Source organism: Oncorhynchus mykiss, chromosome 21 (assembly GCF_013265735.2).
Source record: "Oncorhynchus mykiss isolate Arlee chromosome 21, USDA_OmykA_1.1, whole genome shotgun sequence".
Classification (NCBI taxonomy): Eukaryota; Metazoa; Chordata; class Actinopteri; order Salmoniformes; family Salmonidae; genus Oncorhynchus; species Oncorhynchus mykiss.
Window position 1 is genome coordinate 48,398,058 of NC_048585.1, and position 21,539 is coordinate 48,419,596.

Below are 21,539 nucleotides of genomic sequence, written 5' to 3' on the forward strand. Positions count from 1 at the left end.
TTCTGATTTTGACCCACCCCTTTGTTCAGGGACACATTATTCCATTTTTGATTGTCACATGTCTGTGTAACTTGTTCAGTTTATGTCTGTTGTTGAATCTTATGTTCATACAAATATTTACACATGTTAAGTTTGCTGAAAATAAATGAAGTTGACAGTGAGAGGACGTTTTCTTTTTTTGCTGAGTTTATAAACTGGTTAGGATAGTGCATGGTAGTAATCATCATTAACCTGAAGCCTGTCAATTTCACCCAAACTACTAACTAAGGCATCGTCTATGTACAGTTGACTATGGGTCAGTGCTATTCGGAACCTTGGGACGTCCCTACCCTTACCGTAACCATAATCCTTTCCGAACCTTAACCCTTACATAACCATTTTACATTTTAACTTCAATGGGGTAGGGACGTCCCAAGGATCCTTTTAGCACGGACTGTTGACTATGGGCAACAGTTGACTCTCTAAAACAAACGTGTGACAGCTGTCTTATGTGATGGCTGTCTTATGAGACTATTCTCCTCTGTTCTATTGTGTGGCCCAGACTCCTCTCTACGTCGTGAACCATGGTGAGACTGGCCCGATCCGCTGTAACCGCTGCAAAGCCTACATGTGTCCCTACATGCAGTTCATCGATGGCGGCCGCCGCTACCAGTGCGGCTTCTGCAACTGCGTCAACGAAGGTACCCATAAGGAGGGGATGGGAGACCTTATTTGGTCATAATGCCCCGTGGCTAAAGATCAGCTATGGATCTGACTAATCTTTTGGAGCTCAAGCTAAAAAAAATAAGTTGTCTTTTTAATTTGAGTAACTTACATTATCCAAGATTTAAATGATAGTAGTTGGGGTTATTCTTCATATTTCTGACTTAAGGTCTGACCAGGGCTTTAGGGTAGTTTTGAACCCTCTTACATAGAAACTAATGCACTCGGGTAGGGGACACTATGCCTGAGAGAGCCATTTAAGGCGTAGTTGCTAAGCAGAGGCAATATTGTGTTTGGGGTATGTTTTTGTCACCACTGGTAAAACACGTTATTTTGTTCTCTCACAGTGCCAACTTTTTATTTCCAACACCTGGACCACATGGGCAGAAGGGTGGATTTATATGAGAGGCCAGAGCTGTCGCTGGGGTCCTATGAGTTCGAAGCCACCCTGGATTACTGCAAGGTAAGCAATGCTCTACCATTGTGGTTTATCTTCATAAATGAACCTTCATAGTGAACCTTATGTATGATATTGTTTCATTTTATACAAATAAAGAGAAATTGTCAGTTGGTAAAATAACTAATTTGAATTACTTTTGTATGGATGAAAAGTAAAATGTGTTTCAATCAATATTCCTAGCAGTTTATAATTCGCCAATAACCTACAATTTGAATTGACATAGAGGAAAGCTGTGATGGTACATGGAACAGAACGGATAAAACTGGCCAAACTAATGCTTGGCAAGAGTCTATCTCTTAAAGACTTGTATGAAGTGAAAGTGATTAGGAGCGCAGAGTACAGGCAAAAGCATGTTCTGTTCTCTCAACACCACCTCATTAAAGCCAAAAGTGCTCCATTTTGTTACGCTCTGTGGGGTGGTCTTTTCTAGTACATTCTGGGTAGAGGTAAGTGGCGGCTAGCAACGCCACGTTTTACTACTGAAGCCATCTTGTTACTTCAGTCTGTTTATTAATGTTTGGAAATGTAGTCCCGGCCAGCTTTCAGCGCAAGCATCCGAGGTGAGCCGAGTCAGACTGTTACCGCGGAAACAAAACAACGGCCTGTGCTGTGTCCTTCATCCACATTCCTAACAAATGGAGGGCAGTCGGATGTCACAGTCTTAACGGCTCCAAGATCCAAGCAAGCTGTAAGCTTAAAACGCAGAGAAAGTAATGGGTGTGGTGGAGGGATAGACAGGGCAGAACATGTGAGGAAGAGAGAAAATTGGGATCCAATAGTAGCCTACACGTTTCACCTAAAGTTGGGGTACAGATTTGACGTCTCTGGTGTGTTCACGTTATTATGTGTTTAACCTTGGAGGCAGGGTCAGTTGTTGATTTCATAAGTGAACAATAGTTTGTTTTCAGGGTTGTTTTAGACAAAGACATTTTAAACCGCAAATTAAGGAAATAAGGTGAAATAACAGTTGAATTGAAGTTGTAATTCAAAATGTCCTCTTTCTCTCTTTCAGAACAACAAGCCAGCCAGTCCTCCGGCGTACATCTTCATGATCGACGTGTCCTATGCCAACATCAAGAGCGGACTGGTCAGACTGGTATGTGAGGAGCTGAAGACCCTGCTAGACAACCTGCCCAGGTACACCCACAATACAATACGCACACACGCTATCAAACACTGACCTCGTAATCAAGGAATGGAGCCTTGAACCACCTGCATTTTAGCACTCTGAAACCTGGCCCAATATCACTCTGCCTACTGCCTAGCTCCAAGATCTTTTTATATGCGATCTGCTAACTTGGAGTGAGACCCACTACATAGCCTTAGAAGTTACGGTGAAATGACGTAAGCCGTGTCCAATGTCAGAATCTTTTATACAATGCCCTGCTCTCCAAAGGATTAGCATAGGATAACTGAAGTCTCACGTCAGAGAGAAACCACGTTAGATTTATAGAAGTGTTGGTTTTCAACGCCCCCATCACCCATAATGTGTAGCTTGGTGGTTTGATATTTGGGGTGGGTTGCAGACCTCCAGATACATTATAGCCTACACTCCCTCCCACTTTTCTGTCAACACATCTTCAGGGGGGGCCATATGTTCACCTGAGCTTCATTATGCTTCCATCGCCTCAGGGTGTAACACAATACTACTGGAAATCCGCGATACCTTGCCAAATATGGTTGTCCCACATCTACAAGGCAAAGAAAAAAGCATTAAGCCAAGTATTTAAGTATCTCATCAGTTGAAAATGATTTCCTAAAGGTTGTGGGGGTGGGTTGATGGGAGGGGGGGAGATGCTAGGGGAAGGGAAAGAATGAGGGGGAGGGGAGAAAATGTTATGGTGCAGTGCAGACTCTAACCCTGAATCATGTCCAAGACCCAAGAAGTCCGCGGCACAGATGGGTCTGATTTTTGGCTGTTTAATGTGGGTCGCCAGCAAGACACAAGGTTTTGATTTACCATTGAGAAACAGATGACATACTTCACCTGACTTTCCTAAAATAACTTATTTGGAAACTGGCTCTCGCTCCTAGCCTGCAGACTTATGGAGATATTTGTCCGAAACCCTTACGTCACCCCCGAAACGGTTAGGTAGTGCTCTATCCAAACAAGCCCCCTGTTTTTAAATTACTTTTCTTCCCTGTTGTCCATTGAGACTTTGCTCTCTCCTGTATTGAAACTAATGGAAAACATGTTGGAAACAGAACACTTTTATAAGGATCTGCTGCCGAAATAGCCACATTTTTGCTTCTAGCTTGCTACTGTGGAAAAGGGGCTCCAAGAAAGCACACGCAGGTGTAGACTAAATCCTGTGGTATTTTCTCCTTCATTTTAGTATTTCATCACTGTTACTCAGTATGAAAACGAGCAATAAAAAGCTGCATTGCATGACTGCTTCTCATGTCAGTTCTTGATGTTGACATAAGTCTGTTCTATGGGTCTCATCATTTACATATGGCAGATTTAGTTGTAACGAGCACCTCATTTATACTGGGTTAAAGTGCATGTTCTATACTGCTGTGTTCAGAAAGAAAGGGAGACAACCCCCAGTTTCCCCTGTCAGATGGGGAATACTTTTACACTTTATTTGGATAGTCCATCTGTAGTGTGACCATTTGTAGAGAATCAACTGCTTGCAAGGGTTAGGGTTAGGATAAGGGTTAAGTTCATGGCTAGGGTTAGTAGATAGTTGAAAATGATACTGAGCATCTACAGATGGACTATCCAAATAGTGATACCCATTGTTTTGATGATAAGGGTTTTAGATACAGGCCCCAGTTCAACAGACTTACTAGTCCAACAGGCCAATTCCAAGAGCTCTAATTTGTCGCTCAGGTTCTCTTCGTGCTACTACAGCTACTTTCTCTGTAGCCTCATCAACACAGAGGTGTATATAAAATAGAATTTATCTCAACTGGGTGGAATTCTCCCCAGTCCATGAAAATGAAAGTAATCTGTAAAGGGCTGAAAACAAAGTCATATATTTCACTGACAGTTTATTATTAATGCTATTGAACTTCTGTTGAGGCACGAGTTGGAGAGGGTTGTTTGTAAGAGAGAGCAATTGTGTGTGGACATTAAATCACATGACATCAGAGATGGCAGTCATCTTAATTGAAAGCATATGAGGCCCCTTTTTTACTTCACCTATCAGCACTTTGCCCTGAAGAAAAACAATCCTAACCCTCTTTCTGTGGATGTTTGTGTAAGTTCGTCAGGCATGACTGGGTGATGGCCCTTTTTTTGTTTTTTGTTTTTTTGGAATGGTGGATGCTGGAAGAGGTGCCCATCCCCGGAATGAGACCCTCTCCTCCAATGTGTTTTTTCTTGGCCTTAAAAATGGGTTTCTGCACCCAGGAATGTTTTTAACTCTAAAACTTCTCTCTAAAACACTCGTAGTTAAATAAATTATGGCGGGAAGTTGTTTTGCTAGAGCAAATAAATATACAAAGGTCTGAAAAACCGGGCATGAGATTGTGCCTTTTGACGTAGTGATATCGGAGAGGTTGAAGGAAAACCATTAGCGCTCTAATTAAGCAATAATGCCCGAGGGGGTGTGGTATATGGCCAATATACCACGGCTAAGGACTATTCTTACGCACGGCGCAATAAGGCACCACAAATCCCTGAGGTGCCTTATTACTATTATAAACCAATCAGCATCAGGGCTCGAACCACCTAGTTTATAATTTAACATTACCTATTGAAGCATCAATAACCAAAACATGGATCGTAATGAAAAGAGCAATTACATAGGTCAACTTTTGATCTGGCTGTCCCATATCCTGTAGTACTGTATGCCTATTTGGCTGAAGCTAACATGACTGCGTTAAAATACTATTTGAAGTCTTTCAAATTCTTTGATAATTTGCTTGAGCCTGCCTGAAGTGCCAGATGGGCGGAGTTGATACTTTTGGGAATATTGTATTGTTTCTATTACCAGGTCCGTTAGCTAACACTGCTTACAAACAGTGTGTGTATCCACATTGATTTGTTATCCGTTCTTGTCATATCATGTTTAGAATACAACTTCAGAATAGGGGACTGATCTGCCGCTTATTGGCCATTTTATGTCAGAGTGCATCAGCGACTATAACAATTTGGTGATTACTTAATCTATGCTGTAACATAGTTCCCTGTAATGACAAGCATGTTTAGTTCAAATAGAAAACTATTCTGAAAGGTTCTCTCTCTTCTAGCCTGGTCCCAAATTTGTGTATGTTTTAGGCAAATATTATCAATGACATGACTATCATTAATGACTCAAGCCAGGCTACTGCTTCTCTCTGTCTCTCTGTCTCTCTGTCTCTCTGTCTCTCTGTCTCAATGACACTAACGCTCATCCCCAACTTTGCCCCCTCTTCCTCCCGCACAGAGAGGATGGTGCCGAGAGCTCGACGGTGAAGGTGGGCTTCGTCACTTACAACAAGATCCTACACTTCTACAACGTGAAGAGTGCCCTGGCCCAGCCTCAGATGATGGTGGTGTCCGACACGGCCGAGATGTTTGTCCCACTGCTCGACGGCTTCCTCGTCAACTTCCAGGAGTCTCGCGCCGTCATCAACAAGTAAGGGGCACACCTCTGACATGAGAATTGATTTGAGTAGTGATGCTTGATTGCATGTTTTCAAATATTTAGATATGTTCATTATTGTTTATGAATAGCAATAGGCAGGTCATTGGTAATGTTAGGCATCTGAACCTTTTTGAAGGAGGCATTGACTATATTTTGCTTATATAGCCCAATTGGGGGGGGCAGGATGAACTCTGCACATTGTCACACTTTGGGGTATAGATTACAATCTGATGCAGACCAAAGGGTAAACATTCTGTCTGAAACAATCTTACTTTGTGGGTTTGTAGTGGTCTCTTTCTTTTTGATAAATGTATACATTGTCTTTATCTCCAGCTCCTTCTCAAAGCCTGTCGATGTTCATCTATTTCTGTCAAAGCTCATTTCTGAACATTTTTCATGTGGTGAAAACAATTGTTGAATGACAGCATTTGATTATCTTGCCACACCAGGTGTCCAAGGCCTCATTTTATCCGTAGTTTCAGTGGTTTTCACCACAGATGTCAAGATAACGTTGAAAAACAGTTGCTTCCAGAGAAGTGGTCCCTGGAAATATTTTATATTAAAAAGACCCATGTGGATTTATATGGAAAATGGTCTTATCTATGCAGTTGTATGACACAGCATCAAAATGATTTATTACAACTTGATATTTTGGTATGTCTATGATAAATCTCTTACTCCCAGATCAACCAGTTTGTTTTTCTGAAGAACTGACTCATTTTTCTCATCTTTTCTCAACTTGTACAATATAATTAAACAAATGTGAGTTGAGTCCTTGGTTTAGATCCAAATATGACTTTGTAGCAACAACAAAATTCTTTCAAGGGTGTTTTATCTACTGCATGAGCTGAGAAATTCACTCTTCTAAACTGTCTATGTGCATGATACTCTTCCAATGATCTGTGTAATTGTAAGGACAATACTGTTGGATGTAGCCACTGGCTGTCCCAGTAATCAAAAATAACTTTGTTTCCTCATCTCTCTTCCTTGATAAACCACAGACTGTTAAAATAACTGGATGGACACTGACCGCAGTACTTACACCCATCACCTCCTTTCAGATTAGCAGTCATAAAGGAAAGGAGGCAATGAAACAGCTATTTTAACACAATTGGGACAGAGCAAATTGTGTATCTACCAAGTGTTGAACACAATGTACCAGAGGTGAATGATTGTGACACTGTTCCTCCCTCTCACTCCTCTCCAGTCTTCTGGACCAGATCCCTGATATGTTTGCAGACACCAACGAGAGCGAGACGGTCTTTGCCCCCGTCATCCAGGCTGGGGTAGAGGCACTCAAGGTGAGAGGCTAGATGTCAACTCTGTCACACACGAGGGAATGGGATAGTAGGGCAGCTGTTACTTTGTCCAGGCGGTGATGGACTCTAAAGTACCCAATAACCTCTGATTTCATTACAATTGTTTATTTACATAGGGACAGATAGAAAAACACTGGCACATTGAAATGAAAAGATGACAGATTAAAAGACAACAGACCACACATAATAAGTTGATAAAGTTCATTGTGACATCAATTAAACTCAAAGCTAGAGGAATTATAATAGTCCAAAAAAATAAGTCTGTCAGCTGTAGAGGCCATCTAAACTTTTTGCAGTCACAGCCCCTTTACCGCCAACAACCCCCCCCAAAAAGGGATTTGTTTTTTTGTCAGCACAGTCCATTATACCGTGCGTTCTCAGTTGGCATTGTGCCTTAAACAGTTTCTCCATCAACCCAATGACTCGGCAACTTTCCGTTTTGCTTCTTAATAGAAATGTTTATTTAATCGGCTCCAACTGAATTTTTCCCAACGGCTTGCCTTCAGTTTGAATTAATGTGTGGTAGAGGTCACACAATTTCAGATGCGAACAGACAGCCTTGCAGAAAATCTCATTTGATTTGGCACATGCGCCGAATACAACAGGTTTCACCTTACCGTGAAATACTTACTTACAAGCCCTTAACCAACAATGCATTTCAAGAAAGAGTTCAAATATTTACTAAATAAACACAATTTAAAAAAAGTAATACAATAAGAAGGTTAGTGGAGGTAATTTGTACATGTAGGTAGGGTTAAAGTGACTATGCATAGATAGTGGTGCAGCAGTCTAAGGCACTGCTTCTCTGTGCTAGAGTCGTCACTACAGACACTGGTTCGATTCCAGGCTGTATCACAACCGGCTGTGATTGGGAGTCCCATAGGTCGGCGCACAATTGGCCCAGCGTTGGCCGGGGTAGGCCTTCATTGTAAAAATAAATTTTTGTTCTTGCCTAGTTAAATAAAAGGTCAAATAAACAGCGAGAAGCACCAGTGTAAAAACAAATGGGGGGGGGGGGGGGGGGGGGTGTCAATGTAAATAGTCTGGGTAGCCATTTGATTAATACTTCTGCAGTATTATGGCTTGGGGGTAGAAGCTGTTAAGGAGCCTTTTGGAACTAGACTTGGTGCTCTGAAACTGCTTGCTGTGCGGTAGCAGAGAGAACAATTTGATTTGGGTGACTGGAGTCTTTGACCAAAATTGTTTTGGCCTTCCTCTGACATCACCTAGTATATAGGTCCTGGGTGGCAGGAACCTTGGCCATACCAGGCGGTGATGCAACTGGGTCAGAATGTTCTCGATGGTGCAACTGTATAACTTTTTGAGGATCTGGGCACCCATGCCAAATCTTTTCAGTCTCCCAAGGGGGAAAGGGTGTTGTCGTGACCTCTTCACAGCTTTCTTGGTGTGTTTGGACCATGATAGTTTGTTGGTGATGTGCACATCAAGGAACTTGAAACTCTCGACCCGCTCCACTACAGCCCCGTCAATGTGAATGAGTGCGTGTTCGGCCCTCCTTTTCCTGTAGTCCACAATCAGCTCCTTGGTCTTACTCACGTTGAGGGAGAGGTTGTTGTCCTGGCACCAGACTGCCAGGTCTCTGACCTCCCTATAGGCTGTCTCATCATTGTTGGTGATCAGGTCTTAATGATGGTGTTGGAGTCGTGCTTGGCCACGCAGTCGTGGGTGAACAGGGAGTACATGAGGGGACTATGCACGCACACCTGAGGGGCCCCCGTATTGAGGATTAGTGTGGCAGATGTTGTTGCCTCCCCTTACCACCTGGGGGCAGCCCGTCAGGAAGTCAAGGATCCAGTTGCAGAGGGAGGTGTTTAGTCCAGGGTCCTTAGGTTAGTGATGAGGTTTGTGGGCACTGTGGTGCTGATCTGTAGTCAATGAACAGTATTCTCACAGGTGTTCCTTTTGTCCAGGTGGGAAAATGCGGGTATGATGGTGAGTCACAACTAATTTGGGTCATGAAGACCATTGACTCTGTTGCTTTAGCCATCTGTTGACCTACACTTAAACCCTAGAATCCCCTCACTGAACGTGAAAATAATGAGGCCTGTCTAGGTCAAATCAATGTTGTTCCCTTCATTGAAACGGTCACACAAGGAAATACTTTCATGTATACCTTTTTCCTGTATTCACTCTCTCTGTAATGTGATATTTATTTTTGTTTTCTCCAGACAGCAGAATGCAGTGGCAAGCTGTTCATCTTCCACTCATCCATCCCCACCGCCGAGGCCCCTGGGAAACTGAAGAACAGGGACGACAAGAAGCTGATCAACACAGAGAAAGAGAAGGTAAAGAAAAATAACCTGTCTTTTGCATTTAAAACAAAGTGGACCATATTATCATTGGCTATTAAAATGTTTTTAGTGTGAATAGCTTGCTTTCTAAAGTGTGTGTTTGGTTCCCCTGCGGTGTCCTAGACTCTGTTCCAGCCCCAGAAGGGTGTGTACGAGCAGCTCTCCAAGGACTGTGTGTCTCAGGGTTGCAGCGTGGATCTCTTCCTCTTCCCCAGCCAGTATGTGGACCTCGCCACCATGGGAGATGTCCCCACACACACAGGAGGCTCCATTTTCAAGTACAGCAACTTCCAGGTATACACAAACAGTAATGCAAACAACTGCACAATACAGTTTGTTTTTACATTTGATTCATTTAGCAGACACTCTTAACCAGAATGACTTACAGGTTCAAATAGATTTAAGTGCCTTGTCCAAGGGCACATAAACAGATTTTTCACCTAGTCAGCTCAGGGATTCAAACCATTGGCCCGACACTCTAACTGCTAAGCTACCTGCCGTCTAGTTCCCCAGAGCGCTCCTTTTATGCCACAGAACATCTTATTTTGTCCACACTGCCATTTTGAGTCCATGAATCTTATTGAACACATGAAATTACTCTCATTACATGAAATGCATTAAAGCCCATTTTCTCATTCAGATCTTGGCACTGGACCAATATTCCATGGAGTATAATTGGGGGAAACTCTGTTACCTTGTGGTTGACTGTGTATTTCAGGTGGAAATGGATGGAGAGCATTTCCTGAGTGACCTGAGGAAGGATGTGGAGAAGGCCATCGGGTTTGACGCCATCATGAGAGTCCGCACCAGCACAGGTAATTCAGTCAACTGTTTTTAGTGTATTGCACTTGTATGTACTTAAAAAAGATGTACAGTTTAGATTGTAGAATTTAAGAACATTTAAATTACATTTGTTTCCAACAGTTTTACATCGCCAGATAATTCCAATGCTTAAATTATGCATTGATTTAAAAGGTATTTAGGTAAAATTGGTTTTAATACTGCTAGACTGTATTGCACTTCAAGACACTAACCCATAGTTTTCCTTTGTCTCTCCTGCCAGGCTTCAGGGCTACAAACTTCTTCGGTGCTATCCACATGAACAACACCACAGATGTGGAGATGGCTGCCGTGGACTGTGACAAGGCTGTGACTGTGGAGTTCAAACACGATGACAAACTTAGCGAGGAGACGGGCGCACTCATGCAGGTGTCTCTCTCACACACACACACACACACACACACGACTCAACAAAAAAATAACACAATTGTTTTGCTGAAGTCATCTTAAGCTTCTGTTTTGAATGTTTACCACTAATCAGATATTTAGGCTCACTGCAAAGTGGATATTTGACTGCCACAAATACAAATATGCATCATATTTAATAACCAATGTATCCCATTCACAATGTGTTTTCAGCCAAAGGTTCCACAAAGCCTTAAACATCCTACTCTGACATGTAAGATTTGAAATCATGACAGGCTTTTGACCCTATAACGGCTTCTGTGTGTGTGTGTGTGTGTGTGTGTGTGTTCTGTTTCCCAGTGTGCCTTGCTGTACACGACCGTCAGCGGCCAGCGTCGTTTGCGGATCCACAACCTCAGTCTGAACTGCAGCGCCCAGCTGTCTGAGCTATACAAGAGCTGTGAGACTGACGCCCTCATCAACTTCTTTGCCAAGTCAGGTGACTACACACAGCAGAGTATTACTGTATTTAGGCTTGTGTTCAGTAAGGTCCAAATGAGATGCCCAATAAATCCACTTCCCATCTAGGCATAATGAATGCGATTCGATATAAAGAGTTATTCGCCAAAGTTCCGGAGCATGTCTAAGTATTTTTATAAGCCTTTGGGCTGGATGTGTCAGTAGTTCATACATGCAGAATCTATGAGAATAATTACTCTTACCTCAAATAGAGACAATGCGTTTGAAAGCGACTGTTTTTCAGCAAGCTGTGCCATTTTCCCCCACATGGGCTAGCCCCCTAGCATTTTGAGTTCTACCAATGAGCTTCAGCGCCTTGCCATTTGAGTGACAGCTAGCAAGAGGCACATGATGCACACACAGCAGAGAGAGAGAGGGCAATGACGTGGTGCACATATGTGACGTAGTACACAATTTTCAGGGACCACTTGGCTCGTGAGCGCTACTTTCCGATCTACTGGCTGAAAAGTATACAAAAGTACTGGAGAATCTCTTGAATTAAATAGTCTGATCATTGGATGTAACATACTTGGCTGATGTTTTATTATGCATTATTCAGCATAATGATACCCAATATGTAGACCTTTATCTGGGAAATCTGCTTAAGTCGACTCGTGACTTGTGGCTTCAACATTGCTGGTCGATGGTGTCATAATTCTACTTTAGTTAATACACCTCATGCATCACTTTAGCTTCCTCATACCCAGTATATCTAAATCACCTTATAAAATAACTAAGAGGTGAAGTGAGTCTTTTAAAACCAGAACCATATGCCTCCCATAAAGTATTAGTGACAAGCAAACTTGTTGTATGACATGAGAGCACTTTAGACAGCTTTAGTGTGGGAACACAGTTACTGACCTACAAATGCCCTCTACCTCTCCCTTCATCACTCCCTCTCTCTCAGCGTACCGTGCCATGCTGAACCAGCCCCTGAAGACGGTGAGGGAGATTCTGGTCAACCAGACGGCCCACATGCTAGCCTGCTACAGGAAAAACTGTTCCAGTCCCTCCGCTGCCAGCCAGGTCAGTGGCACAGAACACTGTGGACAACTTTCATAGAATAAAAAGTTGTCTTTTTAAAAAATGTTTTAACTTGTCTGTGTTATGGTCGCTTTTTACAAATGCAGTGGTGTGATTTAACTCCTAGGCTGGTGACATTTCAAGTATCTAGTTTTTAAAGAAGTGTACAAACATCCATTAACTTACAGGTGCAGGGTACAAAAGTAAACTGATAAAAGAAAGACTGAAGGATTCCTGCAAATTTGAATCCTACTGCAGTTTTAGGTTTGCTTTCGTCATTTCAAGTATCGCAAACATTGTTACTATAATTGTCAGGGAGTCGTGTATTAGGGGTTCTCACTTGCTCCTCTCTCCCCTTGTGTAGCTGATTCTGCCTGATGCCATGAAGGTGTTCCCAGTCTACTTAAACAGCCTGATGAAGACTGGTCCCTTGGTGGGCAGCGCTGAGCTCTCTACAGACGACAGGGCTCACCAGAGACTCATCGCCACGGCCATGGGGGTGGAGGATACCCAGCTGCTGCTCTACCCACGCCTTATCCCACTGGTGAGACAACGCTCTCCTGCCTTATCCTGCTGAAGAAACCGCACACACACAAACGCACCCACCTCTGGCTCGGAGGTCCTTTTTACCAACTGCAATTACATTTTTCTATGATCATGATACCTGTTTCCTTCCTCATTTAGGTAAATGGACCTCCAATCTTAAGTGTTCTATCCCACATCCTGTCATCATATTGTTAGTGCGGAGTTCTGGCTACATGGTTTTCACTTAATTGATGTCAAAAGATACTCTGGGATGTATACTGAATATCACTCTGGTCAAGGGATACAATAAATAAACTGAAAGATATTCAGTGTGGATCCCATTAAGGTAAAGAAGACCCCTGTTCCTGATGAACAGCAGAGGGCAGCATTTCGCTGCACCTCCCTACAACATAGTTGACGCATTTACTAGTTCTTTGGTATTGGCATCCGTAAAGTGTGACATCCTCTTTGATATGGCAACTCATTCCACAAAAATGATGGCATTTGTATAAGGTTGTGTATTGCATGCCAGCACACAAACAATTACCCAGCAAAACCTGCCATTTTGAGGTGGCTGATAAGAGACGCTGAATTAAGTGTGTGCATGAGACTTCAGAGAAGAGTATGAGGGTAAATAGTTGCCCTCAGTAGAATAATTACATGCTTCATAATTGTGACAAAATGGATCATACAATGGCAGTTATTTGCTCTCCTTCACATCAATTGCCATGTTTGCTGGGAAAGTGCCAGGCACTTGGGATTCATTTGGTTTTCATTTGTGGGTCACAGCAAACACGGCAATTGTTTTAAAGAAATACTTTAAGATGTGCATAATTAGGGTTGGAATGTTCCTCCTAATAATATGCTGCAAACTATGGAGCACTGCTCACCAGAATGAAAGTGCAAGATACATTTAACTTGTCAACCCACCTTGATATGGCAAAAAAAATAGTACCAGTCTCATTGAAAAGGTGTACAGCTCAATATTTTGTAAGGACTCATCTCAAAATGCTATTGTTGGGGTCCAGTTTATACAATGGTTCTTGTTACAGATTGTGGTCTAACATTAGTCATGTGCAGCCCCCTCCATATCTTTGAAGTTATATTTATTCATTGATTCCTCCTCCAGCACAATATGGATGTTGCCAGTGATGTGGTGCCAGCTCCAGTGCGCTGTTCTGAGGAGCGCCTGACAGATGCTGGCATGTTCCTGCTGGAGAATGGGCGCTCCCTCTTCCTGTGGCTGGGCCAGGCCTGCCCCCCAGAGCTGGTCCAGAGAGTCTTCAATGTGCCCTCCTTCACCCACCTGCCCGCTGACCTGGTGAGGACCAGAACTCCCTTACGCCCAAGCTCTACAGAGGATGGAGTGTTTTGAAACCCCTTAGTTAGATACCATTAGTTCAGATATTTGAAAAGTTCATTCAAGACTGCATAGAAAGAACATATCCCTAATATTCATGTGTTTTCCAGAGCTCCCTGCCAGTTCTGGATAACCCACAGTCTAAGAAGCTGCGTTCCATCATTGACTCATTGCTTGACCAGAGGCCCAGCGCCATGAAGGTACAGTATTCGATGTATTGGTTACTGTTACTATGCATACTTTTCACTGGATGTCTAAACTACTTTGATATAATTAAAGAACAGTATCTGTTTGTTGAATTGGGAAACAAACGTAGCCATATTTATCACATGGTCATAAATCTTACTTTTAAGCCCTGGGAACAATACAATCACATATTCAACAGGCTGCCCAAGCTTACACTCTTTTTTGCTTGAAAGCAACTGCCGAGTAGTGAAATATGTTGCTGTTGATATAGAATAATATTAATAATAGACTGGGTAAGTTTGAGCAAGCTTTTAAAAAAACCTGAAAGCAGTTTGTGCAGCAGTGTGCACCTCAGGTCCTCGAGGGCTACCAGGTCTGCTGGTTCCATTCTAGCTGATGAACACCTCCCAAGATGCTCATCAGCTAGAATGAAAACCAGGAGTGTCTTCTTACTATTTACATCATTTAGCGATTAAGTGCCAGGGAGAAAGAAAAGCAAACAGGACTGTAGTCCTTGAGGACCAAAGCTGTGCACTGGAGTTAGGGTAAGGTCCTAAGCTGACTGTGTTCCTGTGCATAGCTTCTGATCGTGAAGCAGAAAGACCGGTCTGAGATGCTGTTCCGCCAGCACCTGGTGGAGGACAAGGGGCCCCATGGTGGAGCCTCCTACATGGACTTCCTGTGCTACGTCCACTGCGAGATCAGACAAGTCCTCACTTAACACGCACCCCCCTGGATATCACCTCTTACAGAGAGAGTCCATAGCTGCCTTTCCAACAACTCTTTAACCCCTTATTCCACACAAACCTACAGGACCACCGTTCTCTCTTGAGTATCAGGATCTGTGCTCCAGTTTGCATTGTACATTTGTCTACATATGAGTCAGTCTGACTTCTTTAAGTGAACTGATTTCTATGTAAATTGGCCAATGGTTGTAAAAGGAATTGCTGGGATTCGGGACACATTAGACAGGTGGTTTCACTATTGAGTAAACCCAATTTTTATTAGTGTATATTTAGCTTTTTTATTGCCAATGTCTGTCTTTAAGCACATACATTCCTTGTCACAATTTCTCATTAGGGAAGAGTTGACAGAATTTCACAGCATCAAATGGTAATTTAGTCACATGGGTTGGAATAAACATCTGGTTGCCATGACTGAAAATTGGTGCCGTGGCTATTAAATTAATGGCTCACTTTACCATTAGTGATTGGATTCCATTGTTTTTCCATTCCCCTCAGGTATGGAGAGAATTTCCTAGCTAGATTATTGATACAAGGCCAAATCCAGTGACAACTCCCTGACAAACATGGGAAAAATAACCCCAAAAATGTTTCTGTAAAGATGAGATAAAAAATTCCACACTCTTAATTCCAATTGTATACCTTGGTTTTTCTCCAAGTTACTGCTTATGTCTCATTTACTGGCATTATCATTACTTTAATATATAAAGTCAATTATTGGTTGTATGTATGCGAGGAGGTTTTGGGGGAAATGGAGTTCCTGTGCCAGTTCAATCTGCCTTCATTTTTTTGTTGTAAATATAGGCCATTAGTCTATTCCAGTGAGATACAGATTTCAATCTGTAAGGTTTGTATGCAAACATATCTCAGGTCATACCTAGCAATTGTGGTGCAGAGATGGGAAAACAGTGGCATAACTTGAATGGATGTATTCGAGTGAAGGGGCCTTGGAGTAGATTCTGAGCCTAAAGCCTATAAATATATCTATATAAAAAATATTGTTTTTGATTAAATTCCTGACTACATCAAGCTTTTGAGAAGTTATGTGCTTGTCTTATTTCCATTGAAATTCTCACTAACAATCTTGTTGAGTACCAAATTGTCATACTTGCGAAGTAAAGATACATCAATAAAGACTCAAGTAAAAGGGGAAAGTCACCCGGTAACATCTGAGTAAGTGTAAAAGTACTTGGTTTTAAATATGTGATCAAAAGTGAAAGTATGAATCATATCAAATTCCTTATTAAGCCTACCAGACAGAACTATTTTCATTACGGATAGCCAGGAGCACACTGACACAATTTCCACCAGATCAGAGGCAGTAGGGATGTTAAGTGTGTGAATTAGACTGACTCAAATATACTGAACAAAGAAACATGTAAAGTGTTGGTCCCATGATTTCCTGATTCATTGTGGCGAAATGTTCCATAAGTACAACAGGCTTATTTGTTAGTGAGCATTTCCCCTTTGCCAAGAAAATCCATCCACCAGGCAGATGTGGTTTATCAAGAAGCTGATTGAACTGCATGATCATTACACAGTTTCACCTTGTGCTGTGGACAAAAGGCCACTCAAATGTGCAGTTCTGCCACAAGATGTCTCAAGTTGAGGGAGCATGCTGACTGTAGGAATGTCCACCAGAGCTGTTGCCAGAGAATTTAATGTTAATTTCTCTACCATAAGCTGCCTCCGTTGTTTTAGAGAATTTGGCAGTACGTCCAACCAGCCTCGCAACTGCAGACCACGTGTAACCACGCGAGCCCAGGACCTCCACATCCGGCTTCTTCACCTGCGGGATTGTCTGAGACCAGTAAACTAGACAGCTGATGAAACAGTTTCTGATGAGAACTCAATTCTGATTGTCTGGGCCTTGCTTCCTAGTGGGTGGTTCCCTGCCCAGTCATATGAAATCTATAGATTTGGGCCTAATTTATTTATTTAAATTGACTGATTTCCTTATGAACAGTGACTCAGTAAAATCCTTAATTGTTTATTTTTGTTAGGTATAAATAAAAGTGGGTTCATACACATAACCAATGTTCCCTCTAAACGCGCACCTCCCCTCCGACTGCCAAGTACAAGAAATATGAGCCTGTCCAGAGAACGAGATTGAACTTCACTCAACTGTCTGCAGTTTAACACGTTATTAACACTATCAACGATTCCTTCTACAGTGAGAATTGTGATCGAATCAACGCAATATTAGCCACTTTCAATGTAATATACCGAAACAAAATTAACTGCAAGAGATTTTCTTGTAGGCAGAGCGCATTGGAGTAGGATTCTATCGCATTGACAGGCACGACTCCAGCTCATACGCCACACTAGGGGTACTCAACTCTTACCCTACAAGGTCCGGAGCCTGCTGCTTTTCTCTTGTACCTAATAATGAATTATGTGTCCCAGGTCTAAAGCAGTCCCTGATTAGAGGGGAACAATGCAGCGGAACTGGCATTGAGGTACAGAGTTGAGTTTGAGGGCTCTGCACAGACCGGTGCGCCATAACCAATCAGAGCAGACTGAGTAGTTGCACTGGTTTTTAGATCACCGTGAGTGCTGCACGCAGCCACATTTGTTCACATTCTTTGCTAGTCTGAGTTATTAGCCCAGTTATAGCTCATTTCTAGTCAGCAATGGGGGAGTGGTTGCTTCCAACAGGAGCACAAAATGTTTGCATTTCTTGCCATCCTTCTTCTTGATGTTTAACGGCAGTTGGCATCCAATTTGTTGCATTACCGCCACCTACTAGACTGGAGTACAACGCCCTTATACTTGACTTGAAAAATAAAAATGTACTAAATAAATACCCTACCATCTAACACTATACTTACTAATTCCAAAATTATATAAAATGAACACCCCCCTACTCCACTAATTAAATGTATTCATTCCTACCTCATGCCATCACCCTGAAAGGATGGGACATCACCACTTAACACATCATGTAACTCTTCTACTGTCAAGTCTAGCACACAAATACCTCTCTGCAGCTGCCACCACAACCTCCATTTTCAGAGACTTCCGATCCATCCCTGCAGTGCAATTAATAACCATTGCTATAAATGCTAAAAATCCAATCTTACGGAAACTTATTTCACTTTTTGGCCTATCCCTCTGTACTGGTATATCTCTACTACTCTCACCACTTCTCCCCCTTAACCCATATTCCCCTACTTTCTTCACGGCCTCAGCATATGACAACTTCTGCTCTACTCTAACCCTGGAAATCTCAACCTGCCTCTCCCGCACAGGACATGTCTGATCCCCAGCTCCATGGGCACCCCTACAATTAACACATTCCACTACTTTCCCCAATACTACACATTACTTTGTCTCATGCCCTTCTGCACATTTCTGAGGACTTGTACTCTCCCTCCTACACACTTCTGCCACATGCCCATAAGCTTGACACATGTAACATCTTAATGTATTTGGCACATACGCTCGTACAGGATAACTTAAATATCCTAACTTCACTTTGTCAGGCAAAGACTCAACTTCAAAACTCAAAAGAAGAGACAATGACTTCTGTTTCCCCACTCTCGCCACCCTGTCTGCGTCACATCAAACGACGAGCATCACATACACCGGGAGTCTTTGACCTCTCCTGGTCAACGTTCATATCTACTGCTACCCCAGTTATCACTCCTTTCATTGGTGCCCTTTTCTTGAGAACGAAACAACTCACGTTTCTTTCCCCCATTCATTTTTACTTCGAGCGCATTCTTCCTCTGCCCAACAAAAACAATTATCACTAGACCACTTCAAGTTACCCTCACCGATTCCAGATGACCCACCTTTTTTTTCACCCCCCGTGAAAGCACAAATGAATCAGCCAAAAGGCAAGAGTTCACTTTTTCCATAAGCTTCACTCCTACTGTCAGACTCTTCTTCATCCTGATCCTCAGTCTCTGGTAACTTTACTGCACCTACACACCACTGATACTTCACCCTCATTCACTTCCATTTCTCCTCCTTTCTTCCGCTCCCTCTGCTTACACTTTCTACCATTCTTCTTTGACAAACCATCTCCATTTTTCCCACCATTTTTGTCCGACTCAAGCTCACCCACCCTTCCCTCACCCTCTTAGACCTCTTCTCCCTCTCTGTTTCCCTCCGTTCCTTCTCCGTTTTCCAAGTACGTCTCCTTAAGATAATACTACCGCTCCATCCCTGACACCCATCTTGTACTTGCTTTCTCTAGGGACTCCATTTCCCCCTTCCCGTTCCAACTCTGTTCTACTCCCGTCGAAGTAAGAACTAAACTTAAAGACATCATTGAAAGTGTTTGTCGAAAAAGGTTCACAAACCCTTCAGCAATGCAGTCTCACCTAGACCGGGTCCTAGCCATCTTTGAAAAGCAAGTCAGGTGAAAAGTCTTAAAGGGGCAGTGTTGTAAATGATAGAACAGCTATTTCCATGTTAAAATCAAATCAAAGTTTTTGTCACGTTCGCCGAATGCAACCTTACAGTGAAATGCTTACTTACAGGCTCTAACCAATGGTGCGAGAAAGAAAAATGGTGTGTGTAGGTAGGTAAAGAAATAAAACAACAGTAAAAAGACATTTGAAAAAAAGAGTAGCAAGGCTATATACAGACACCTGTTAGTCAGGCTTATTGAGGTAGTATGTACATGTAGGTATCGTTAAAGTGACTATGACCACATTGTTGATGTGGACACCAAGGAATTTGAAGCTCTCAACCTGCTCCACTACAGCCCCGTCGATGAGAATGGGGATGTGCTCGGTGCTCCTTTTCCTGTAGTCCACAATCATCTCCTTAGTCTTGGTTACGTTGAGGGATAGGTTGTTATTCTGGCACCACCCGGCCAGGTCTGTGACCTCCTCCCTATAGGCTGTCTCGTAGTTGTCGGTGATCAGGCCTACCACTGTTGTGTTGTCAGCAAACTTAATGATGGTGTTGGAGTCGTGCCTGGCCATGCAGTCATGGGTGGACAGGGAGTACAGGAGGGGACTGAGCACACACCCCTGGGGAGCTCCAGTGTTGAGGATCAGTGTGGCAGATGTGTTGCCACCTACCCTCACCACCTGGGGGCGACCTGTCAGGAAGTCCAGGATCCAGTTGCAGAGGGAGGTGTTTAGTCCCAGGATCCTTAGCTTGGTGATGAGCTTTGAGGGTACTCTGGTGTTGAACGCTGTAGTCAATGAACAGCATTCTCACATAGGTGTTCCTTTTGTCCAAGTGGGAAAGGGCAGTGTAGAGTGCAATAGAGATTGCATCATCTGTGGATCTGTTTGGGCGGTATGCAAATTGGAGTGGGTCTAGGGTTTCTGGGATAATTGTGTTAATGTGAGCCATTGTACCAGCCTTTCAAAGCACTTCATGGCTACGGAAGTGAGCGCTACGTGTCTGTAGTCATTTAGGCAGGTTGCCTTTGTGTTCTTGGGCACAGGGAGTGGTCTGCTTGAAGCATGTTGTTATTACAGACTCAATCAAGGGCATGTTGAAAATGTCAGTGAAGACACCTGCCAGTTGGTCAGCACATGCCCGGAGCATGTGGGATGTGTTTTTTTCCATTGTTTTTGATACAAGGCCACACTGGTAGGCCTAAATTATGATCATATAGCCACAGTAGCCAACTTGGTCACGGTTAAAACTGACTTAAAGCGAGTACAGCCTTATTGTTCACAGTAAACGCACGGCAGAAGTTGCACAGCATTTTCAAGTATGAGCTCAGCAGATCTGAAACTTTCTCTGTGACAATTTTTTTTTGAGGGAACATTGAACATAACTACACACCACAGTGACACAACCACATGAAATATCTGAACACAGGGGACATGAACATTCAAACCAGTTTATTGAATCTCTCTTATAAAATGCACTCACCTAATCACAAAGACAACTGTACATCTTAAATGCCCAGTGCAGCTTAAGGTCCTTTATATCACCCTTCTAATCCTATATGGGTCCGCACAAATTTAACCTACACTATCTTGGATAGCAGTTTCTTAGATTTAGCTAATGGCAAAAAGATGAGTCTTTCCTTCCTACATTTTTAGAGTGGTCCTCTGTAGCTCAAAGCATGGCACTTCTAATGCCAGGGTAGTGGGTTTGATTCCCGGGACCACCCAAACGTGAAACGTGCACGACTAAATCGCTTTGGATTAAAAGCGCCTGCAAAATGGCATATTGTATTGAGTGAAAGAGGAACATAGTTCCTTAACATTTTATAGAGGTCCTTCGAGGAAAATATAAAGCACTTCTATTTCAGAATACGATTCAAGTCATCAACGTTTCACCTAATGTGTTTAATGCTTCTCAACTCAACTCGTTTTTTCAAGATTGGAGTAACAACGTGACTCCATTGCAAGTTATTTGAATGGGTGTGGGATTTTTTTTTTATCTTGGCAGCGTCTGCATCCCTGAATTGCCAATATTTCAAAGTACATTATTTCTTTGAACCAAGTGGTAGGCTCAGAGTACCACAAGGTGGCATTATTGTAACATTTTGTAATGGATCCAAGCCACAAACTCAGCACACAGAGGCTACTCAAATAAGCTAATAACATTGGTACATTGTGTAAGAAAATAAATACAATTTAAGTCCTGTGCATATATCTGTGAAGGTTTTAACTGGCTTTGTTCAATCAATTCATTTTCCAAG

The 21,539-nt window shown here is 42.6% G+C and overlaps 1 protein-coding gene across 4 annotated transcripts in view; it reads left to right on the plus strand.

Moving 5' to 3' along the window:
- The window catches only part of LOC110500610 (protein transport protein Sec24D), a 31,281-nt gene extending 15,204 nt beyond the window's left edge, over positions 1–16,077 (plus strand). For 3 of the 4 annotated variants that reach the window (XM_036958068.1, XM_021578063.2, XM_036958069.1), the window contains exons 9-24: positions 542–680; positions 1,050–1,165; positions 1,692–1,850; positions 2,175–2,299; positions 5,539–5,730; positions 6,947–7,040; positions 9,248–9,364; positions 9,494–9,664; positions 10,089–10,185; positions 10,434–10,579; positions 10,916–11,054; positions 11,982–12,100; positions 12,462–12,641; positions 13,752–13,943; positions 14,093–14,182; positions 14,749–16,077. In XM_036958068.1, coding sequence (XP_036813963.1) covers positions 542–680; positions 1,050–1,165; positions 1,692–1,850; positions 2,175–2,299; positions 5,539–5,730; positions 6,947–7,040; positions 9,248–9,364; positions 9,494–9,664; positions 10,089–10,185; positions 10,434–10,579; positions 10,916–11,054; positions 11,982–12,100; positions 12,462–12,641; positions 13,752–13,943; positions 14,093–14,182; positions 14,749–14,889 — 2,217 coding nt within the window. In that variant the 3' untranslated portion in view covers positions 14,890–16,077. The remainder of the gene's footprint in view (positions 1–541; positions 681–1,049; positions 1,166–1,691; positions 1,851–2,174; positions 2,300–5,538; positions 5,731–6,946; positions 7,041–9,247; positions 9,365–9,493; positions 9,665–10,088; positions 10,186–10,433; positions 10,580–10,915; positions 11,055–11,981; positions 12,101–12,461; positions 12,642–13,751; positions 13,944–14,092; positions 14,183–14,748) is intronic. The other variant, XM_036958070.1, reaches the window with a different exon arrangement.
- The last annotated feature ends 5,462 nt before the right edge of the window (positions 16,078–21,539 follow it).